The following is a 24,758-nucleotide window of genomic DNA, read 5'->3' on the forward strand; positions in this document are numbered from 1 at the left end:
GAAACATTACTTTGCCAATAAAGGTCCATCTAGTCAAGGCTATGGTTTTTCCTGTAGTCATGTATGGATGTGAGAGTTGGACTGTGAAGAAAGCTGAGTGCCAAAGAATTGATGCTTTTGAACTGTGGTATTGGAGAAGACTCTTGATAGAGTCCCTTGGACTGCAAGGAGATCCAACCAGTCCACTCTAAAGGTGATCAGCCCTGGGTGTTCTTTGGAAGGAATGATGCTAAAGCTGAAATTCCAGTACTTTGGCCACCTCATGTGAAGAGTTGACTCATTGGAAAAGACTCTGATGCTGGGAGGGATTGGGGGCAGGAGGAAAAGGGGATGACAGAGGATGAGATTGGCTGGATGGCATCACCGACTTGATGGACGTGAGCATGAGTGAACTCCAGGAGTTGGTGATGGACAGGGAGGTCTGGCGTGCTGCAATTCACGGGGTTGCAAAGAGTCGGACACAACTGAGTGACTGAACTGAACTGAGCGACTGAACTGAAGTGACGGTATCAGGGATGATAGAATAATTTATAGTCCTAGTCCTATAATAAGGTCTAAGTCTTTTAGAAAGCCTATGTTTCTGGACTGTGAACTTCACACACACTTCTCAATCTCCCTGCCATCAGGTGGGGCAGGACGATTAGAGTGAATTGAAGTTGTATATTTCCCTTCTTCAACATTTAAGACTGGAGCAGTTATAGTTGGATATTTCCCTTCACCCAGACCAGTTAGGCTCTGATAAAACTCAGTTAGACTCTGGTAAAATAGTTTATCCTAGAGGGCAAATCTTGTTAGGAAGAACAGAATGCTCTGGCACATCTTAAAATGGCTCCCCTTTTTTCCCTCATCTGTCAAAAGCATGAGGGGATTTTTCTGATATACACTGAGAAAATCTGGTTGAAACACAACAGGTAAGACTCACAAAAAGTGTGGGGCCTCTGATGATTCATTTCCCCTGGAGTTTTTAACTCTCAGAGTTGCCCATACTGAGCCTTCAGTAATTTGTGAACCAATTCGGGTTTCCCTACACCAGCACTGGTCCCCAGCAGGGCTGCTGTTCTGGTGAGCTGTGATTCACTGTAGTCTCTGTTGGTCTCTTCAATTTTAAGGGCAGTGGCTTGCTTTGTGACCTCTCTGTACTAAAAAACACGTGTTGATTTTTCAGTGGGTTTTAAGTTTTATTTGTTGTCAGGTTGGAATGGCACTTTCCAAGCTTCTCACATGCCATACCAGAAACCAGAAGTCTTTATTTTAAGAAATGTTTTTCTATACCACAAGCTTAAAAACTTACAAAGAATAATAAAACACATGCAAATTCAATATCATATAGAACAAAACTGTGTTGCATACTCTGTAAATTATTATTTTTCACTTTCTTCTTATACTGCATGTATTTTTATTTCTAGTCATGTAGCCTAGATCAGACACATCTTAAATAGTTGAATCTTCCAGTTTATCTGTAAAAATCAATATAAAGTTATAAAGTATAATACTTAACATATATGTTCCAAATAAACAATAAAATACAGCTTACCATTTTGATGCCTGTGGAAAACGTCCCTGGTTTTATAGGTTTAGGTTTCTCAATTTGCATTTCCAATTGGGTAGATCTATCTTTATGCTGAGCCAAAAGTAGAGCAACGGGGAGATCAGAACTCTCCTGTAAGAGAAGTTTAAGTGCAGTGTGAAAGTTAAAAAGAAAGAACTAAAGAGCAACCAGTCTTTTATTTTAAATTATGCCTTTCCATAAGAACTTGATGTCAACCTAAATATTCACTTTATGGAGAACACTTTACAAAAAACTTTAACATTCTATAATAAGAAAAGGCTGTTTTAGACTCATAAATCAAAATAACCTACAAAAATGGATTTTTATAAAATCCACATTAAAGACAATATAATAGGGTCTTATTTCATCTAATGAAACCAACCATATATTTATTAAAATAAAAAAAATTAGAAGCTAATCACAAAGAGAGTAGTACAAAGTACTATAACCTAGATCAGATGTTTATCTAAGACACATTCTTTTAACCAGTGAATTCAGACTGGCTTGAAATTGTTTCCCATTAGATTTCACCTGAGGCCGTTTGGAAATGATCCCTGTTCTGTTTTTTGTACAATGGAATGACTGTTAAATACAACCAAAAGTACGTTTATTTTCTCCTTTAATACTTACTTTTATAAATTAAATCTAAATTTTTTAATTAGCAAAATAATAGTAAACATTTTTAATATCTTATATTGATACTAAAACAGGGCCACTATCTATACAAATCTGCATACACACATATTAATAACATCATCAAATAACTAACTCTTATATGTAAACTGTTATTTATCCTATTTAAAATGAAGTCTTCTTACATGTTTAAAGTGCTACACAGCTAAGATCTAAACTAAATGTACCCAAAGCATTTTCCCTTCTGAGATGTCAGTTAAATAAGAACACAGAAACACATGCAGAAGGAAACCAGGAAGGAAGGAGGTCATACACAAAGAGACACACTGCTCTCTATATCAGTAAACAGAAAGAAAGGTACAAATACATTTCTATCTCTTATACCAAGGTGACCTATGAAAATAAAGTCATCAAATGGTCTAACAAATTTTTAAAATAGTAACTACCCAGAATTTAATCCTGAAAAAACTATGTTGTTAAACATTTTGTAATATAAAAGTGAAGATATAGTAGAACCTATTTTCTTTCCAAACTCAACAACTTAATATTTGGGGGCACAAATATGGCTAATGAATATATTTGAAAGACTTGTTTAAAGGTTATAGTACAGAAGAAATTCAAATAACAAGCCAATTATTTCAACAGCATCATCCTAGAATAAATCTGTTTTTCAAAACTTTGCAACAGAAGTGGTTTGCAAAAGCAAATGTTTTAAAGACGAAAACTTTCAAAAGTAAATGGAAAAACACAAATTTTATTTATAATGCAGAACTTTATTAAGAAGCAAAATTCTTGAGACTTGGTTTTAGCAATAATGAAGGAAAATGAATAAAATTCTAGAAGAATATACTTCAATACCTCTCATATATTCTACAACAAAGCATTAGTAATAATTAATCATATAGTATTGGGACTTTCCTGGTGGCCTGGGAAGCATGGCATTACTGTGAATTCCCACAGCTATTTGAGATTCCCATTAGAAATTTTGTAATAAGATGTCAACTTAAAGGGCATTTTAAATGGGCAGTGGCCCAAAGTATCTTTTAAAATCTCTTACTATCATTTCACATGTAAAAACTAAAAGAAGAAAAATAAATTTTCTTGGCTAAAAAGCTAAATCATTGCTTCCTAATTAATACTCTAAGTGAATTCAAATTCCATACCTAGTACTTACTCTAAAAAGTAAAAGTTCTTACATAAAAGCAAAACAATATGTGCACTTCAGAAAAAGCTGCTAATCAATACTATGCCTGTTTTAATTCTGGTTTCACTTTCCTATAAAAGAACCAGAATATTAAAATATATTGGTAAAACAGCTGAAATTTAATAAAAATAAGTATTCTAGAAATCTAAAACTAATTTTGATACAAAGGCAATACAATTTACTTCAAATCTGCTATACTCTACTTTAGCAATCAAAACTTTGGAGTCTGAAAATCTTGTAAATGTTAAGAAAGAAATAAGTAGGCGTTTACACATCAACAAAATCTATAGAGTAAAATAAATTATGGGAAACATATATGCTCTTAGGAATACAGAGAATGCAGATTCAGCCTTTCAAGTTATTGGTTGGCCAAAAAGTTTGTTCAGGCTCTCCCGTAGTATCTTATGGAAAAATCCAAATGAACTTTTTGGCCAACCCAGTATTTCATTCTTAGCTTTCCATTTTTACCCTGAAAGGGTCCCTAAGCTATTTAATAGCCTGAAGGTACAATGCTCAATATTTAAAGAAATTTTAATTAAGACTACCTGTAATACTCATTAAAAGCTTTATAGTGACCATTTTGAAAGATTATTTTAACTGACTTTGAGCAAGCCATCTGGCAAACAATATTCTAATAAAAATGAGCTACTGCATTTGACAATATTAGCCCTAGCAAAATTTAAGACATAATCTGAAGAGAAGTGTCTAACAGGAATATAAAAATATTTAATAAGTCAGGACCTGTTTAAAAATCTTTTTTCAAATAGCTTTTAGGAAAAAAAAAAAAAAAACCCTGAATTTACAGTTAGGATTAAATAAATGAACTTTTTAGGCAACATTTTAAGTCATACAGATTAAGACCATAACATTAAAACTCTGTCACATAGAGTATAATGTAATGCCAATACTTTTTTAAAAGGTTAAAAAGTGACTTTTAGCATAAGGACCAAAAACAGGAGAAGAAAAACTAATAAGGAGTACTTGTACTAGTTGTCTAAATTAGATCCAGAGAATCATTTTAAGATTTAAGCTACTAGATATATTTATAATACAGTCTTTCTAAATAAAATTTAACATATGAACATACATAGAAAAAATACAATGCATTCTTTTACATACTTAATAAAGATTCAGGAAAATAAAAAGAAATTTAATGAATTCTTTCAATTAGTCGACAAGGATGAAATGGATGTTAACATTTTAACAAAAAATTTTTAATAAATATTCAAAAATTAAAGTAACAATCTTTAAAAATAAATTTGAAAATGAAAACCAGAAATTCAAATTGAATTGGTATTCAAACCAATCTGCTGTAATTAATTGTTCTAATGAATACAGTAAATTGTTAAAGATTATTTAACCACTATGTTACATGATCTAAACAGTGAAGAAAGTATGCACAGTAATGACTTGCAGGTGAGGAAAACAGGAAGGGGAGGGCAGTTCTTAACAAAAACCAATATTAACTCCAGATTATACACAATGTACAACACTGGCAGTTGCAGCTCAAAAGCCAAAAGCAGCTCAATGAGGCACCAAAATTTCATGCTAAAAGACTAAAGATAAAAAGAATATACAAAAAGAGTCGCTGTGCAAAACTAGCTAACCTCAAAATAAAAACTAAAAATTCTTAATAATAAATGGAACATTTTTAGAAAGTTAGAGTGTATATTTGTCTTAAATCTAAGTTCAGTATTTGGAATTAATGTATAGAGGAAAGCATTAATAATGTACAAAGGAAAGAAAATCATGTTCCTCTTTATATAAAATGATGAGAGAAAGAACCTTCCAAAAAAAACCTGTAACATGAAGCTTTACAAATTCATTCTTTAAAGTTTTTAATGTCTCACAGGCGACATGTCCACAAAAAATGTAAAACACAATATGTATCATTTCAACTGTTAAAGCCACAACTTCCAGTTAATAGTTTCAAAAAAATTAATGGAAGTTACTAACAACAAAAAAAAAATCTTCCATGCTATACATTGCTATTTTCATTTTTTTGCTTTGGACTACACTGTGTGGTTTGTGGGATCTCAGTTCCTGATCAGGGACTGAACCTGGGCCATGACACTCAAAGTGCCGAATCCTAACCATTTAGACCACCAGGGAATTCCTTGTCCTCATTTTTAGAACCAAGTTTATGCTCCACTCATACAAAGCACATAGGGTTTATGATAAGCATTTACTGTCTAAGCTTCACTAAGGTCCTTACTTTCTCACCTACTTCTAATTTATTAGGTTGGTGCAAAAGTAATTGCAGTTTTACATTGTTGAATTTGTCTAATACTGGAATACATCATTAAATAAATTTAGTTATGTTATACATCATTTTAATGTGCATTTCTCACTTTATACTTTTGGTTAATCACATTACTTACTGTTTATTTTATATTTATTTTAGTCTACAGAAATGACATTAGACAAAAAGAAAATTTGAGCAACTTTTCTTATTTGAGTTCAAAATAGGTTGTAAAGCAGCAGAGACAACTTGCAACATTAACAACGCATCTGACCCAGGAACTGCTAACAAATGTACAGTGCAGTGGTGGTTCAAGAAGTTTTGCAAAGGAGAAGAAAGACTTGAAGATGAGGAGTACAGTGGCCAGCTATCAGAAGTTAACAATAACCAAGAGCATCATCAAAGCTGATCCTCTTATAACTACATGAGACGTTGCCAAAGAACTCAATGTCAACCATGCTATGGTTGTTCAGCATTTGGAGCAATTTGGAAAGGTGAAAAAGCTTGATAAGTGAGTGTCTCATAAGCTGACCAAAAATCAAAAAAAATTGTCATTTTGAGGTGTCATCTTCTCTTATTCTACACAACAGCAATGAACCATTTCTCGATTGGATTGTGATGTGAGAGGAAAAGTGGATTTTATCCAACAACCAGTGATGACCAGCTCAGCGGCTGGACCAAGAAGCAGCTTCAAAGCACTTCCCAAAGCCAAAACTTGCACCAAAAAAAGGTCATGGTCACTGGAGGTCTGCTGCCAGTATGACCCACTCACTACAGCTTTCTGAATCCTGGTGAAACCATTACATCAGAGAAGTATATTGAGCAAATTGATGATATGCACTAAAAACTGCAATACCTGCAGCCGGCATTGGTCAATAGAATGAGTCCAATTCTCCACCACAACGCCCCACCACATGTCATACAACCAAAGTTTCAAAAGTTGAACAAATCGGGCTACAAAGTTTTGCCTCATCCACCACATTCACCTCACCTCTCACCAACTGACTACAATTTCTTCAAGCATCTTAATAATTTTTTGCAGGGAAAAACACTTCCACAACCAGCAGGAGGCAGAAAATGATTTCCAAGAGTTCATCAAATCCTGAAGCAGGGATTTTTATGCTACAGGAATAAACAAACATTTCTCGTTGGCAAAAATGTGTTGCTTGTAATGGCTCCTATTTTGATTAACAAAGATGTGTTTGAACCTAGTTAAAATGATTTAAAATTCATGGTCTGAAGCCATAAATACTTTTGCACCAAACTAATAAATAATCTTGCTTTCTCTTTTTATTCCTGGTTATATGGCTTAAATGCGTTTAGGGCAAAAGCACAGTAGAAAAATATACACATACACATTCACCTGGTCACAGAATAACAAACAGCGTAGCAACTAGTAGACTGAAGAGTTAAGTATGTTAATAACACGTGGAAATTAATTATGTAGCTAGAAAGGGGAAAGGAAGAATGTAAAAAGCCTTTACTGGAAAGGACAATTTCCATGTTGCGATTTCATTAGTATTACATTGGTTTATAAGCATCAAATAATATATTCTCAAATCCATGAAACATTTCATAAACCTTGGTTGCAATTCCTGCTATTATCGAATAATGTTGACTACTTGGGCAACTAACAACTAGAAAACACCAATAACTTGCAAGACATTACCATTTCTTTCAAATGTATTTTCCCCATGCAAAAATACAAAATACAGTTCTCACAGAGTAACCAGTCACTAAAACTTCAGCATGAAGCCAAAATACTTGAAAATGAGCTAGTTATTAGAAAATGAGTATCAATCAGGAGAAAAGTGCTCTGAAAACATGTTTTAGTCAGTAAGCTTAGAAACACATCAACACCCTATTAATAGTAAACTAGCTTATGTTAATTATAGTATTGCTCTGTTATCTGAAAATAAAATGGATATTAACAAACATTTGAAAAAATAAATAAATAGGGCCTTCCTTGAAGGTTCAGTGATTAAGAATCTGCCTCCCATGCAAGGGACATGGGCTCAATCTCTGACATGCTGCAGAACAAGAAAGCCCATGTGCCACAATTACTGAAGCCTGCGAGCCTAGAGCCCGTGCTATGCAACAAGAGAAGCCACTGCGATGAGAAGCCCATGCACCACAATGAAGAGCAGTCTCCACTTGTCAGAACTAGAGAAAGCCCACATGCAGCAACCAACATGCAGCACAGCCAATACATAAATCAATCAATAAATAAAGGGATAGAAGGTGAATACATGAGCACAAACTATAGAAATGCTATTTAAATACCATCACCCAGCATAAGAGGAAAGATAAACCCTGAAGACAAATGTTTTTATCACAATCAACATTAATACATACCAGTTCATCTAAAAAAGCCTGCTTATTCTTCCTTTTGAGAATCTGCTGCATTTGTTCTTCTTTTTGTATAAATAGTCTTCTTTGTTCATTTTCCTGTCTTTCTACTTCTAAAGCTTCTTCCAATTCCTCCTGTTCCCGAGTCTGAAACAGTAACGTTCATATATGGCATGAAATAAATTTAGTAACCAAAACTAAATCTAATACTCCATACTACCTTTTTTCGAGGCATAAATTGCACTAGTCACTAATTGTTTAATAGTGCAGCAGCAGCTCCACTTTAAAAGAACTAATTTTCTTTCATGTAGACATGTTACCATTAAAGAGAATGACATCCAGCACTAAATGAAATCTAAACAAAGTACACTTATCCCAGCTGCAGAAATGTGGAAACTGCTTTAGAAGACTTTATTTAGGAAATTTAACAAAGAAAGCAAAACAAAAACCCAACAACAACAAAGAGAACATCTCCATATAGAACTATTAATTGAACAACTCCATATAAAAGACGGGTTCATTTAATAGAAACAATTTTTAAAATACATAAGATAATGAAAAGTTATCATAGTACTTAACGTCTTTATTCCAAATTAAATCTTTCTGATGCTTGAGTTCCAAATAGCATTCATTTAAGGTAAGTTATGAAAAACTGAAGTTATTTTCTAACACAAGTATATAAATTTCAAGGGTCTTCTCTGTGGACTAAAAAATTCAAAATCCAAAGCTAATATGTAGAGAGAATGAACTACAGTCCTACATTACTTCCCTTTTATGAAGTTCCTTAGAAATACCAAATACTTCCAGACTCCGAAATTTATTCCAACCCTAAATCATATTTAAAAGCAGTATTACAAGCAATAAATGCTGGACAGGGTGTGGAGAAAATGGAACCCTTTTACACTATTGGTGGGAATGCAAACTAGTACAGCCACTATGGAGAACAGTATGGAGATTCCTTAAAAAACTGGAAATAGAACTGCCTTATGACCCACCAATCCCACTGCTGGGCATACACACCGAGGAAACCAGAATTGAAAGAGACACATGTACCCCAATGTTCATCGCAGCACTGTTTATAATAGCCAGGACATGGAAACAACCTAGATGTCCATCAGCAGATGAATGGATAAGAAAGCTGTGGTCCATATACACAATGGAATATTACTCAGCCATTAAAAAGAATACATCTGAATCAGTTCTAATGAAGTGGATGAAACTGGAGCCTATTATACAGAGTGAAGTAAGCCAGAAAGAAAAACACCAATACAGTATACTAACACATATATATGGAACTTAGAAAGATGGTAACGATAACCCTGTATATGAGACAGCAAGGGAGACACAGATGTATAGAACAGTCTTTTGGACTCTGTGGGGGAGGGAGAGGGTGGAATGATTTGGGAGAATGGCATTGAAACATGTATAATATCATGTATGAGGCGAATCGCCAGTCCAAGTTCGATGCATGATGCTGGTTGCTTGGGGCTGGTGCATTGGGATGGCCTGGGAGAATGGTATGGGGAGGGAGGAGGGGGGGAGGGTTCAGGATGGGGAACACGTGTATACCTGTGGCGGATTCATGTTGATGTATGGCAAAGCAAATACAATATTGTAGAGTAATTAACCTCCAACTAAAATAAATAAATTTATATTTTTTAAAAAAAGCAGTATTATACCAACTCTTTGTTCTTTAAGTCTTATGAATGAGAAATATAGTAATATCTGAATGGCTTTATTTTAAATCCTGACTGTTGCTCTTAAAAATGCAATGCTGCTGCCAAGTCATTTCAGTCGTATCTGACTCTGTGCAACCCCATAGACGGCAGCCCACCAGGCTCCCCCGTCCCTGGGATTCTCCAGGCAAGAACACTGGAGTGGGTTGCCATTTCCTTCTCCAATGCATGAAAGTGAAAAGTGAAAGTGAAGTCACTCAGTCATATCTGACTCTTAGCAACTCCATGGACCACAGCCTACCAGGCTCCTCCGTCCACGGGATTTTCCAGGCTAGAGTACCGGAGTGGGGTGCCATTGCCATACCTTTATTTAATTCAACATAATACTGAGAATTTATGGCACCTTGAGGCAAATACAGAATACAGGGAGCGAGTATAATATGTTTTGGAATCAATAACATGAATTAACAGAGATCTCACAGAAAAGTGTATTTTTATGTAAAATAATATTTACATATTATTAATCTCTGTTAATCTAATCTGTTAAGATTATATCAATTCACAAATTAGATATACTCCCAGAAATAAACAAGTTTCCCAAATGAAAAAATATTTCCCTTATAATTCAAACTCAGTATATCCAAAATTAAGTTCAGCATTTGGTTTCCGAAAGCTAATCATTCTCCTGTATTCCTGATTTCTGCTAACTTCACACCCATCTCTCAGTCAACTCAAGTTGAAACCTCAAAGTCATCTTTATTACTCCTTCTCCCTCAACCCCATCCCCCTTAAATTAAGTCAGTTGCTAAGTTCTAGTAGCATTTCTCCCCTATAATTTTAAAAACTTCTATTACTGAGATTGCTATTCTAACTAAGGCACCCAGTGGAGAAGGAAATTCAAACTTGATCTAGAAAAACTACTAGGAATAAATGCACAAAGTTAGGGGGTAAGATATGAAGGCTGGAAAAGTGAATTACTAGACTGTAGGTCCATAAGCAGAAAAAGATGTCTCACAATAAAACAGTGTCATATCAGTAATAATTAGAACAAGTGATAGGTTTACATAGAGTATGGTGGGAGACAAAATTAATAGAGTGGTTAATTCCTCATGCTATGATGGAGGACAGGTAGAATTAGAAAAGATTTCACAGAGTGTTAACGGGTTGAATGTGTGCCCCCAAAATACATGTTGAAGTTCTTAACCCATGGTAACCATAAATGTGGCCTTATTTGGAAATAGGGTCTTTGCATATGTAACCAAGTTAAGATAGGTCATGCTGGAAACTTGGATACAGACACATAGGGAAGAAGGCCATGGGAAGTTAGAGGCAGAGATCAGAGTGGTGCCAAAGATGCTAAAAGAAAAAAAGATTTCTCCCTAGAGCTTTCAGAGAGAACATGACCCTGATGACACCTTGACTTCAGACTTCTAGCTTACAAGAAGCCTGTTCCTATAGGAGACAAATTTCATTGTTACAAATCACCCAGTTTTGGGTAATTTGTTTTAACAGCCCTAGGTAAGCTCAGCTCATGAAGGCTGAGCAGGTTTCAAACAGTAGGTATTTAACCCCACTGCAGAGTAGAAGAGCCATTTAGGCAGAGAAAACAAAGGTAAAAAGACACAAAACAAGCTGGAATGCTTGGTATGACCAAGTCATTAAGTATGAAGTTGGGGAAAGCTCTTGATAAAAGCTGGAGAGGCCAGCAGAAGGCAGATAATGGAGAATTAACCATACCATACTAAGGGGTGCATTTATGCCATACTAAGGCAATTGGTAAGGCAAGGAATTTAGAAAGATGTCCAGAAGCAGTGAAGAATACAGATCACTGGGGTTCAAGACTGAAGACAGGAAGACTCAGAGGAATATTCCAACTCAAGTAAGAAATAATGAATACTATGTAAAGTAACGATAATATAATTAGAGGAGGAACTAGGTTTGAAAGACCGTAAGCAAAGACTGCTGCTACTGCTAAGTCACTTCAGTCGTGTCTGACTCTGTGTGACCCCACAGACGGCAGCCCACCAGGCTCCACCGTCCCTGGGATTCTCCAGGCAAGAACACTGGAGTGGGTTGCCAGGAAGGACTACCAACAGTATATGATTCCCCAAAGAAGACATATAGATGGCCAATAAACCCGTGAAAAGATGCTCAACATCATTCATTATTGGAGAAATACAAATGAGAACTACAATGAGGTATCATCTCACACCAATCAGAACGAAAGTGAAAGTGTTAAGTCACTCAGTCATGTCCGACTCTTTGTGACGCCATGAACTGTAGCCCACCAGGCTTCTCTGTCCATAGCATTCTCCAGGCAAGAATACTGGAGTGGGTAGCCATTTCCTTCTCCAGGAGATGTTCCCAATCCAGAGATTGAACCCAAGTCTCCCACATTGCAGGCAGACTCTTTACTAACTGAGCTACCAGGGAAGCCACACCAATCAGAATGGCCATCATCAAAAAACTACAAACAATGAAGATGTGGAAAAAAGAGAACCCTACTGCACTGTTAGTGGAAATGTAAATTGATACAGCCACTATGGAGAACAGTATGGAAATTCCTTAAAAAACTAAGAATAAAACTACCATATGACCCAGCAATTCCACTACTGGGCATATAACCTGAGAAAACCACAATTCAAAAAGACACATATACCCACAATGTTCATGGCAGCACTATTTATAATAGTCAGGACTTGGAAGCAAGCCAGATGTGCATCAACAGATGAAAGGATAAAGAAAATGTGGTACATATATACAATGGAATATTACTCAGCCATAAAAAGCAACAAATTTGAGTCAGTTCTAATGAGGTGGATGAAGCTAGAGCCTACAATATAGAGTGCAGTAAGTCAGAAAGAGAAAAACAATTATCATATATTTAGTATAACAAATTGAGAAAGTAGCATTGACATATACACTCTATCCAATTATGACTCATTATTATACAGCAGAAACCAGCACACTGTAAAACAATTATGCTTCAATTTCTAATAAAGTTTTTTAAAAAACAGTATATAAAGACTATCCAGATATGGCTTGAACACTTAGATAAAGAACATAATAGGAGAAATAGGTAAGTGAGTGAAGATGAAAAAGGTTAGTTATGATGAACATAGATGCAAAACTCTTCAACAAAATATTAGCAAAACCAAATTCAACAATACATTAAAAGGATCATATACCATAATCATGTAGGATTTATACCCCAAGAATGCAAGGATGGTTCAATACCCACAAATCAATCAATGTGACACACCACATTTATAAATTGAAAAATAAAAAGCATATTGTAATCTCAGTAGATGTAAAAAGGGATTTTGATAAAATTCAACATTCATTTATGATAAAACGCTAAACAAAGTAGGCACAGAATGAACATAAAACAATAAAGGCCAAATATGACAAGCCCATAACTAATATTATGCTCAACAGTGAAAAGCTGAAAGCATTTCCTCTAAGATCAGGAACAAAACAAGGATGCTCACTCTTGCCATTTTTATTAAAAAATAAAGTATTGGAAGTATTGTATTGGAAGTCCTAGCCACAGCAATCAAACAAAAAAAAGAAAAAGAATTCCAATTGGAAAGGAAGAAGAAAAACTGTCAATGTTTGAAGATGGCATGATACTATATATACAAAATTCTAAACATGCCAACAAAAAACCTATTAGAACTCACCGATGAATTCAGTAAACTTACAGTATACAAAATTAATCTATAAAAATCTGCTGCATTTCTATACACTAACAACAAACTATCAGAAAGAGAAAAGAATCTCATTTACACCTGCATCAAAAAGAATAAAATACCTGGGAAGTAATCTAAGGAAGTAAAAGACCTAAAAAGAGAAAACTGTAAGACACTGACAAAAGAAACTGAAGACAACACAAACATATGGAAAGATCTACTGTGCTCATGAAGAATTAACAGTTTTAAAATGGCCATACTACCCCAACACAATTCAGTGTTGTGAAATTCAGTGCAATCCCTATCAAAATATCAACCACATTTTTCACAGAACTAGAACAAATAATTTTTTGTGTGTATGGCAACATAAAAGACCTTGAATAGTCAAAACAATCTTGAAAAAGAATAACAAAGTTCAAAGTATCATACTGCTTGCTGCTTAGTTGCTTCAGTCATGTCCGATTCTGTGCAACCCCACAGATGGCAGCCCACCAGGCTCCCCCATCCCTGGGATTCTCCAGGCAAGAACATTGGAGTGGGCTGCCATTTCCCTCTCCAATGCAGGAAAGTGAAAAGTGAAAGTGAAGATGCTCAGTCGTATCCGACTCTTAGCGACCCCATGGACTGCAGGCTACCAGGCTCCTCCGTCCATGGGATTTTCCAGGCAAGAGTACTGGAGTGGGGTGCCACTGCCTTCTCCAAAGTATCATACTACCTGATTTCAAACTACAATACGAAGACACAGTCTTCAAGAAAACAAACTACTAGTACAAAAACAGACACAGAGATCAATGTGGAACAGAACAGAGAGCCCAGAAGTAAACCCACTTATATGGGCAATTAATCCATGACAAAGGAAGCAAGAACATACAACAAGAAAAAAGACAGCCTCTTCAGTAAATGGTGTTGGAAAAACTAGACAGCTACACGTGAAAGAATTAAACAGGACTACTTTCTCACACCATCAACAAAAATAAACTCAAAAGGGATTATTTAAGACTTAAGTGTAAGACCTGAAACCATAAAACTCTTACAAGACAACATGGGTAGTATGCTCTTTGACATCTAGCCATGTCAAACAGGTAGCATGGGTAGCAAAGAATAAATCTGGTAAGAGGTTAATGTCCAAAATATACAAAGAATTCATAGAACTCAACATCAAAAAAACAAATAACCTGATTAAAAAATGGGCAAAGAACCTGAACAGACATTTTTCCAGAGGACAAACAGATGGCCTAAAGGCATAGGAAAAAATGCTTAATATCACGAATCATCAGGGAAATGCAAATGAATACCACAATGAGATATCACCTCACATCTGTCAGAATGGTCACCAGCAAAAAGAAAACAAATAACAAATGTTGGAAAGGATGTGGAGAAAAGGGGACCCTAGGAATGTAAACTGGTGCAGGTACTATGGAAAATAAGACGGTTCCTCAAAAAATCAGAAATAGAACTACAATACAATCAAGCAATTCTGGGTTCTTATCCAAAGGAAAGCAAAACACTAATTTGAAAAGATATATGCACCTCAACATTCATTTCTGCATTATTTAAATAAGCCAAGATAACGGAAGCACCTTGAGTACCCATCAACAGAAGAATGGATAAAAAAGATGTAATATATAAAATCAAATACTACTCAGCCATTAAAAAAAAAGAATGAAATCTTGCCATTTGGACTGAAGACAAATACTGTATGATTTCACTTACATTTGGAATAGAAAAAACAAAACAAGTAACCAAAAATAACAAAACAGTCATAGATACAGAGAACAAACAGGAGGTTTCTGGGGGGAAGGAGGACGGGGAATGAAAGAAATAGGTGAGAAAGATTAAGTATGAACTTCCATTTACAAAATAAATAAGTCACAGGTACGAAATGCACAGTGTGGGGGAATATAGTCAACAAGAATACAGAATTTTTGTATCATGATGGTAACCATACAATCATAATGGTAACTTGACTTATAATGGTGATCATTTTGAAATGTATGTTGTTTTTGTTGTAGCTGCTGCTGCTGCTGTTGTTCAGTCACTAAGTCATGTCTGACTCTTCGCAACTCCATGGTCTGCAGCATGCCAGGCTTCCCTGTCCTTCATGATCTCCCAGAGTTTGCTCAAACTCATGTCCATTGAGTAGATGATGACATGCAACCGCCTCATCCTTTGTCACCCGCTTCTCCTTCTGCCCTCAATCTTTTCCAGCATCAAGGTCTTTTCCAATGAGTCGGCTCTTTACAGCAGCTGGCCAAAGTGTTGCAGCTTCAGCTTCCACAGTAAACTCAGTAATAGTTTCTCTGTCAGAAATGAGTCATCTTATGTGCCTAACTATCCAAGAGATTGAGCTTTTTCCCCTTTTTTGAAACAATTCTGATGTTTTTGGAACAGTGAGACTTCAACATTCACAAAGACATTAAAGGCAAGTTGCTACCTCAGGATAGTAAATACATCATTCATATAGTCCACATTCCTTGGGCCACTTCAGAACTGGGCTCTACTCAAAGACACTGTAGTTACTGATATACATGAACTTGCACCATCTTAGAAAATGGTCCTACGTCTGTATTTATGCCAACACCAAATAGCTACATATCACTAATAAAATGCTCATCATAGAATGATCCATTAATAAATGATAATGAATTACTGACCAAAACACTTAGTTATAACAGATCCAGGTGCTAAACGCTAACATGAAGAATAAATGTAGTCACTGTAACATGCATTAAACAAAGTACAAGTTGATCATTATAGAACATGAGGTATTACGGATGCTGGTCCTCGGCACAGTTGAAAATTCATGTATAGTTTAGTCTGCACTCCTTATCAGTGGTTCCCTCTGTGTCTGAGGTTCTGCAACCAAGGATTCAATCTCAACATGTGGTATACTAGTATTCACTATTGAAAATAATCCAGGTGTTAAGTGGACCTACACAGTTCAAACCCGTGTTGTTCAAGGGTCAATTGTATTCAATAACTTATCATTATAAAGTTTTTGTTAATTAGAAATGCCTACTTTAAAATAATATAACCAGCCTAAAATTAGATCATTCGTTCATTTAAACTCTCAATATTATTTGGTAGCTTAAAACTATAAATGAAAAAAGCACTCACTTGAAAGAACAACCTTATTAAGTTAAACAGAGTTAATGCAACAAGTCACCTGGGCATACCTATTGTGCATGTATCTTCTGATGTACCCAGAGAAGGGTACTGGGGAAAGTGAGTAATTTTTATGGCATACTGATGCTCTCGGAAATGAGACACCTTTCTAAGGAAGCCAGGCTGGATAGGAACAGAATAGAATGTCAATTCCTCAAGAGTTTTATTGTAGGAAACAAGTGCCTTAATGAAACACTTAAAGACTATAACAAGTAAATCTAAGTACATGACAAAAATACAAGCTATGTAATCCAAACATTGAAGCTATGTAATCCAAACATATCTATATCATTTTTACCAATGATTACAAATTCCTGGAAGAGCACCTTAAAAACAATTACCTCTGCTTTCCCCAAAACTAGAAACCCAAGCTATACTGAAGAAATGATAGCTAAACTGTGTAAGTTAGATATTTAAATCTCTGCATGCATACAATTATTTTTCCTTTACAGAATATATTTTAATAATGCCATCAAAACTGTTTTTGCTATAGTAATGTGCGCCTCATACCTATATGCATATATAAATATACTAGTATTTCTGGCCTTAATTTCAGCTAAATTCTTTGTAAATATGACTAGGTTTAGAAAAAGCTTTTTAAAGGATCATGGGGAAGCATTAGTTTCTAATACAAAAGAAGAAGAAAATACTTGGCACCAACCAGCTTTAACTTATTTTTCTGAATGACATCTTTGTTTTCCTTTTGGTATATCTCCATTTTCTTTTTGGTATTGTCCAAATCCACATTGTTGGTCAAATTGAAAACTGCACGAGAAAAGAAACAGTGACATGAAATAGTTTCAACATACATCTTGCAAAGATAATAAAAATCAAATATTCATCACAATGATTTCTTAATTCATCAGGTTTTCATTCCTTACCGCCCCATTTGTGTCTTTTTACTGACCACCTACTTTATAGAATCTAGTTCAGCAACTATGATTTTCTGAACCAAATATAAGGAAACACTGTCACACAGACTACCTACAGATCTAAATAACCTCAAAAAATCTAATATGTGTGCTTGCCACAGTCACATTGGATGTGAATTTTACATTGCCCATTTTAACTTTAAAAGTATAAAAAAAGATTGCTTAAATTTTTTTTTAATTTTATTTTTAAACTTTACATAATTGTATTAGTTTTGCCAAATGTCAAAATGAATCCGCCACAGATATACATGTGTTCCCTATCCTGAACCCTCATCCCTCCTCCCTCCCCATTCCATCCCTCTGGGTCGTCCCAGTGCACCAGCCCCAAGCATCCAGTATCGTGCATCGAACCTGGACTGGCAACTCGTTTCATACATGATATTTTACATGTTTCAATGCCATTCTCCCAAATCTTCCCACCCTCTCCCTCTCTCTCAGAGTCCATAAGACTGTTCTATACATCAGTGTCTCTTTTGCTGTCTCGTACACAGGGTTATTGTTACCATCTTTCTAAATTCCATATATATGCGTTAGTATACTGTATTGGTGTTTTTCTTTCTGGCTTACTTCACTCTGTATAATAGGCTCCAGTTTCATCCACCTCATTAGAACTGATTCAAATGTATTCTTTTTAATGGCTGAGTAATACTCCATTGTGTATATGTACCACAGCTTTCTTATCCATTCATCTGCTGATGGACATCTAGGTTGCTTCCATGTCCTGGCTATTATAAACAGTGCTGCGATGAACACTGGGGTACACGTGTCTCTTTCCCTTCTAGTTTCCTCAGTGTGTATGCCCAGCAGTGGGATTGCTGGATCATAAGGCAGGTCTATTTCAGTTTTTTAAGGAATCTCCACACTGTTCTCCATAGTGGCTGTACTAGTTTGCATTCCCACCAACAGTGTAAGAGGGTTCCCTTTTCTCCACACCCTCTCCAGCATTTATTGCTTGTAGACTTTTGGATCGCAGCCATTCTGACTGGCGTGAAATGGTACCTCATAGTGGTTTTGATTTGCATTTCTCTGATAATGAGTGATGTTGAGCATCTTTTCATGTGTTTGTTAGCCATCTGTATGTCTTCTTTGGAGAAATGTCTATTTAGTTCTTTGGCCCATTTTTTGATTGGGTCATTTATTTTTCTGGAGTTGAGCTGTAGGAGTTGCTTGTATATTCTCAAGATTAGTTGTTTGTCAGTTGCTTCATTTGCTATTATCTTCTCCCATTCTGAAGGCTGTCTTTTCACCTTGCTAATAGTTTCCTTTGATGTGCAGAAGCTTTTAAGGTTAATTAGGTCCCATTTGTTTATTTTTGCTTTTATTTCCAATATTCTGGGAGGTGGGTCATAGAGGATCCTGCTGTGATGTATGTCAGAGAGTGTTTTGCCTATGTTCTCCTCTAGGAGTTTTATAGTTTCTGGTGCTTAAATTTTTTATTTAAAAAAAAGTAGGTCTGAAATCTACTGCACTAGTCAGAATCAATACTGAAAAGAATCTAAGCTCCAGAAACAGAAAAACTATCCAAAGGAATAAAAAATATTATCCAACAAAAACAGGTTTTATTCTAATCTTCAACATAGCTAGACCTAAGACTGAAGCATTTCCCATATACTCTAGATCTGGAAAAGTATGAAATACATGAGTTGAAACCTAACAGGGAAGGTAAAGGATAATCTGGCTCCAAAACCGAAGACTGAAATAGCTGAGTAAGAGAAGCCACTGAAACATGTTCAGAAAGGAGATAAACTTTCAGTAAGTTAGAACTATCTTTTTATAATTCTAATCCAAAGTGATTTTAATTATAAATGCCTAACTCCCTTCTGGATCACGGAAAAAGCAAGAGAGTTCCAGAAAAACATCTATTTCTGCTTTATTGACTATGCCAAAGCCTTTGACTGTGTGGATCACAATAAACTGTGGGAAATTCTGAAAGAGATGGGAATACCAGACCACCTGACCTGCCTCCTGAGAATCTGTATGCAGGTCAGGAAGCAACAGGTAGAACTGGACATGGAACAACAGACTGGTTCCAAATAGGAAAAGGAGTACGTCAAGGCTGTATATTGTCACCCTGCTTATTTAACTTATATGCAGAGTACATCATGAGAAACGCTGGGCTGGAAGAAGCACAAGCTGGAATCAAGATTGCGGGGAGAAATATCAATAACCTCAGATATGCAGATGACACCACCCTTACGGTAGAAAGTGAAGAGGAACTAAAAGGTCTCTTGATGAAAGTGAAAGTGGAGAGTGAAAAAGTTGGCTTAAAGCTCAACATTCAGAAAACGAAGATCATGGCATCCAGTCCCATCACTTCATGGGAAATAGATGGGGAAACAGTGGAAACAGTGCCAGACTTTATATCTGGAGGCTCCAGAATCACTGCAGATGTTGATTGAAGCCATGAATTTAAAAGACTCTTACCCCTTGGAAGGAAAGTTATGACCAACCTAGATAGCATATTGAAAGCAGAGACATTACTTTGCCAACAAAGGTCCATCTAGTCAAGGCTATGGTTTTTCCAGTAGTCATGTATGGATGTGAGAGTTGGACTGTAAAGAAAGCTGAGAGCCGAAGAATTGATGCTTTTGAACTGTGGTGTTGGAGAAGACTCTTGAGAGTCCCTTGGACTGCAAAGAGATCCAACCAGTCCATTCTGAAGGAGATCAGTCCTGGGTGCTCTTTGGAAGGAATGATGCTAAAGCTGAAACTCCAGTACTTTGGCCACCTCATGCGAAGAGTTGACTCATTGGAAAAGACTATGATGCTGGGAGGGATTGGGGGCAGGAGGAGAAGGGGAAGACAGAGGATGAGATGGCTGGATGGCATCATCAACTCAATGGACGTGAGTTTGAGTGAACTCCGGGAGTTGGTGATGGACAGGGAGGCCTGGCGTGCTGAAATTCATGGGGTCACAAAGAGTCAGAAACGACTGAGTGACTGAACTGAACTCCCTTTTAAGTTTATATACGTAAATTTAAAGGTTATTATAACTCTCTGGACAAAAAATGTTTTTCATTTATATGAATATAAACTCATATTTTAAAGTACCGCCCACTGCCATAGCCCTTTCAGTGTTAATATAAGCTCATCTAAAGAAGGGTCTTCATCACTGTCTCTCCTATTCCATAATTCAATTCAGATCCCCCTTGGATTTCTCTAATCTTTATGCTTCTGTTATTAGCCCTTAGATCCCTTCTCCAATTACTTACAACTGCTTCCTCTAGCTTGACCTATAAGCAGGTTTGATCTACCCTAAATAATCTGCTTTAATCCATGCTCCTACATGATGACATCAAATGCTGACAAGGATGTGGAGCAACAGGAACACTCATACACTGCAGTGGGAATGCAAAATGGCATAGCACTTTGGAAAGCAATTTGAGAGTTTCTTACAGAATGAAACATACTCTTATCATACAATCCTGCAACTGCACTCCTTGATATTTATCCAAAGGAGTTAAAAACCATGTCCACACAAAATCCTGCTTATGAATGTTTACAGCAGCTTTATTCATCATTGCTGAAAAAACCAAGATGTCCTTCAGTAGTCTGAGTAGATAAATAAACTAGAGTATACCCAGACAATGAGATATTATTAAGCACCAAATAATAATAAACTATCAAAGGGTTAGCCCAGGTGGTGCAGTGGTAAAGAATCTGCCTGCCAATGCAGATGCCAGAGATGCAGGTTCAATCTCTGGGTCAGGAAGATCCCCCAGAGGAGGAATGGCAATCCACTCCAGTATTTTTGCCTGGAAAATCCCATGGACAGAGGAATCTGGCGGGCTACAGTCCATGGGGTCACAAAGAGTCAGACACAACTGAGCACAGCACATCAAACCATGAAAAGACATAGAGGAAACTTAAATGTGTATTACTAAGGCAACTGATAAGGCTACACACTGTATGATTTCAACTGACACCCTAAAAAAGCAAAACTACAGAGACAGTAAAAAGATCTGTGGTTGCCAAGGACTGAGGGGAAGAAGGGACAAATAAGCAGAACACAGAGGAGTTTCAGGGTACTAAAGCTATTCTGTACAATACTATAATGGAGGATACATGCCATTATATATATCCAAACCCAGAAAAAGTACAACATCAAGAGTAAACCTTAATGTAAACTATGGACCTTGGGATATGACAATATTAATGTAGGTTCATTGATTATAATAGATTTATCATTCAGGCAGGTATGCAGATAGTGGGGGAGTCTGTGTGTATGTGAGGTACAAGGGGTATAAGGGAACTCTCTGCACGTTTCATTTAATTTTTCTGTGAATCTAAAACTGCTCTAAAAAATAAAGTCTATGAAAAAAAGAAACATCTGGTAAGAGCTCAAGAAATGCTTGCTGAATTATTACAAGAGGAAAAAAATAAACCAATACGGGTATGGGAGGGATAGACGAAACAGGTAAAGTGGATAAAGAAGTACAAACTTCAGTTTAAAATAAGTTATATGTCACAGGGATGTAATGTACATAGGGAACATAGTCAGTGAAGTGAAGTTGCTCAGTCGTGTCTGACTCTTTGCAACCCCATGGACTGTAGCCTACCATGCTCCTCCATCCAGGGGGTTTTCCAGGCAACAGTACTGGAGTGGGTATTGTCAATAATACTGTAATTACTTTCTATAGTAATGGATGGTAAGTGGTCTTATTGCAATGATCACTTCATAATACATAAAAATATGGAATCACTAAGCTATACACCTGAAACTAATATAATATTGCATATCAATCATATCTCCAAAACACTAAAATAACAAAGAAATCAAAATGCTAATATTTATAATTATCTTTATAAACACAGATTGAATTTAAATGACCTTTATAATTACAAAATTGAATTATTTAGAAAGGCAAAGTAAGCAAATGAGAAACTATAGGGAAAAAATAATCTTTGTTTCTTATGGTATGAATCTACTGACAAGTAAAGTTAATCAAATTGATATCCTATGTTGAACTTTATTAAAATGTTTAGAGCAATTAAAAAAAGTTACAATTTATCGCTAAGCTAGATAATGTGCTAAAAAAACTTCTCATTAAATAGAAATTAGAAACAGTAAAGTTAAATTATAAGTGAAACTGATCTGTTATAGATAATTTCTATTTTATGCTTATTAAAAATTTTATGAATTTTAATGAAATGCAAATAACCAATTTGTTTATTTCATTTTTTTAATTTGGAAAGCAAAGGTAATAACAATATAATAGATGCAAACCATAATCATAAGTAATACAAATCTCTTCCTTTAAAAAACAAAAAGAGAAAAACACTAAAAGTGGATTACAATTTTAAAAACATCAGATGAAGCGAGTCTCATTCATGATACAATGAAGCAGATGGGTATAAGAGCTTAGAAGAAAAGAATTTTCTGTAACAATTATTTGGTCTTTTATCTATCCTGGTTACTGGCTTAGCTCATATGTTGACCTGTCTTTAGTCAAGTATTAAAAGCCAACAAAAAACCTACTGTATTTTCTGAAAGATTTAATGTTATTTAAGTGCAACTCTGCAGTCTTTTTGACATCCAGAATTCATAATTAAAGCCCTTAGGACATTCTCACCCTTTTAAAACAAAAATACCCTAAACCAAAAGAATAATATATTTATTATGAGACTAAGGACAAACCTTTGAGACAATCCTGAGGCCAAAAGGAACAAGAATTTTTATGTTTAGATTGTCATAACCACAGAAAAGGGCCCATTGTCAAAGCTATAAGAAAGTCCATCTTCATATGTGCCCCCTTCTATTGTAATTTTTTATGCCACTACTCAAAATTATAGTGTTCTAAACTTTTTATATTCATGATATTCAAAGGGTTCATAATGAATTTCTATACCAGTGACTGATCCCTAATTTATAAATCCTCAAACACTGACTCCTTAGCCATCCTACCAACTTTATTCTTTTCACTCTAACCTAAATGACACCTTCCTATCTTCCTTCCTACCAAACTTCCTTAAGATCCTTCAAAATTATAGCACCAATATATAGATTTTTGTCTTCTCCAATTCTTCTATACTAATCAACACTCAATATTCTAGACTCAGGCTACTAACTAGTCTCTGAGACTACGAAGTACTTTGATGGGCTCTGTAAGTTAGGAAAACCTATGTTCAAAGTCTGGCTACATTATATATTAGCAATGTGATCTCCAGAACAACAGTTAAACCCTCTGTGCCTCCTCTCCAAATGCAAAACAGATTAAAATACCTATCCCAAGAGTTGTGAAAACTATGCTTTTGATTAACACAGAGATAGCAAATACAGATATAACAAACATCTAACTAATCATCTTTAACAGAATGAATGACACAAAATAAACAGCTACTGAAACAAGATTTTAAAAGGAAGTCTAAAAAAAAAAACTTTTATTTATACCATAACAATCAGAACAATGACACTTAAGAAAGTGGTGGGAGTCACACCCTAACAAAACTTAAAAGGGCAGAAACTGGTCTTTTCCTCGTTTCCATACTCTCCACGGAACAAAACAGTAAAAAAATAATGCCACTTCTTCCATTTTTATTTTCTAGATTAATACCATACAACTGCTCAAGGTAAGAATACTGCAATTCATCCTAGCCTACACTTTCTTAACTCACTTCTGACAAGAAGTTCAATTCAGTTCACTTCAGTCACTCAGTCGTGTCCAACTCTTTGCGACCCCATGAATCACAGCATGCCAGGCCTCCCTGTCCATCACCAACTCCCGGAGTTCACTCAGACTCACGTCCATCAAGTCAGTGATGCCATCCAGCCATCTCATCCTCTGTTGTCCCCTTCTCCTCCTGCCCCCAATCCCTCCCAGCATCAAAGTCTTTTCCAATGAGTCAACTCTTCGCATGAGGTGGCCAAAGTACTGGAGTTTCAGCTTTAGCATCATTCCTTCCAAAGAGCACCCAGGACTGATCTCCTTTAGAATGGACTGGTTGGATCTCCTTGCAGTCCAAGGGACTCTCAAGAGTCTTCTCCAACACCACAGTTCAAAAGCATCAATTCTTCGGCGCTCAGCCTTCTTCACAGTCCAACTCTCACATCCATACATGACCACAGGAAAAACCATAGCCTTGACTAGATGAACCTTTGTTGGCAAAGTAATGTCTCTGCTTTCAATATGCTATCTAGGTTGGTCATAACTTTCCTTCCAAGGAGTAAGCGACTTTTAATTTCATGGCTGCAGTCACCATCTGCAGTGATTTTGGATCCCAAAAAAATAAAGTCTGACGCTGTTTCCACTGTTTCCCCATCTATTTCCCATGAAGTGATGGGACTGGATGCCATGATCTTCGTTTTCTGAATGTTG

The 24,758-nt window shown here is 36.0% G+C and overlaps 1 protein-coding gene across 3 annotated transcripts in view; it reads right to left on the bottom strand.

The window, feature by feature from the left end:
* The window catches only part of MNAT1 (MNAT1 component of CDK activating kinase), a 213,433-nt gene that overhangs the window by 124,705 nt on the left and 63,970 nt on the right, over nt 1-24,758 (bottom strand). For all 3 annotated transcript variants that reach the window (XM_044924896.2, XM_006043870.4, XR_003112274.2), the window contains exons 4-6: nt 17,172-17,275; nt 7,984-8,124; nt 1,535-1,660 (exon numbers count right to left, since the gene is read on the bottom strand). In XM_044924896.2, the coding sequence (XP_044780831.1) occupies nt 1,535-1,660; nt 7,984-8,124; nt 17,172-17,275 (371 nt within the window). The remainder of the gene's footprint in view (nt 1-1,534; nt 1,661-7,983; nt 8,125-17,171; nt 17,276-24,758) is intronic.

Source organism: Bubalus bubalis, chromosome 11, assembly GCF_019923935.1.
Source record: "Bubalus bubalis isolate 160015118507 breed Murrah chromosome 11, NDDB_SH_1, whole genome shotgun sequence".
NCBI lineage: Eukaryota > Metazoa > Chordata > Mammalia > Artiodactyla > Bovidae > Bubalus > Bubalus bubalis.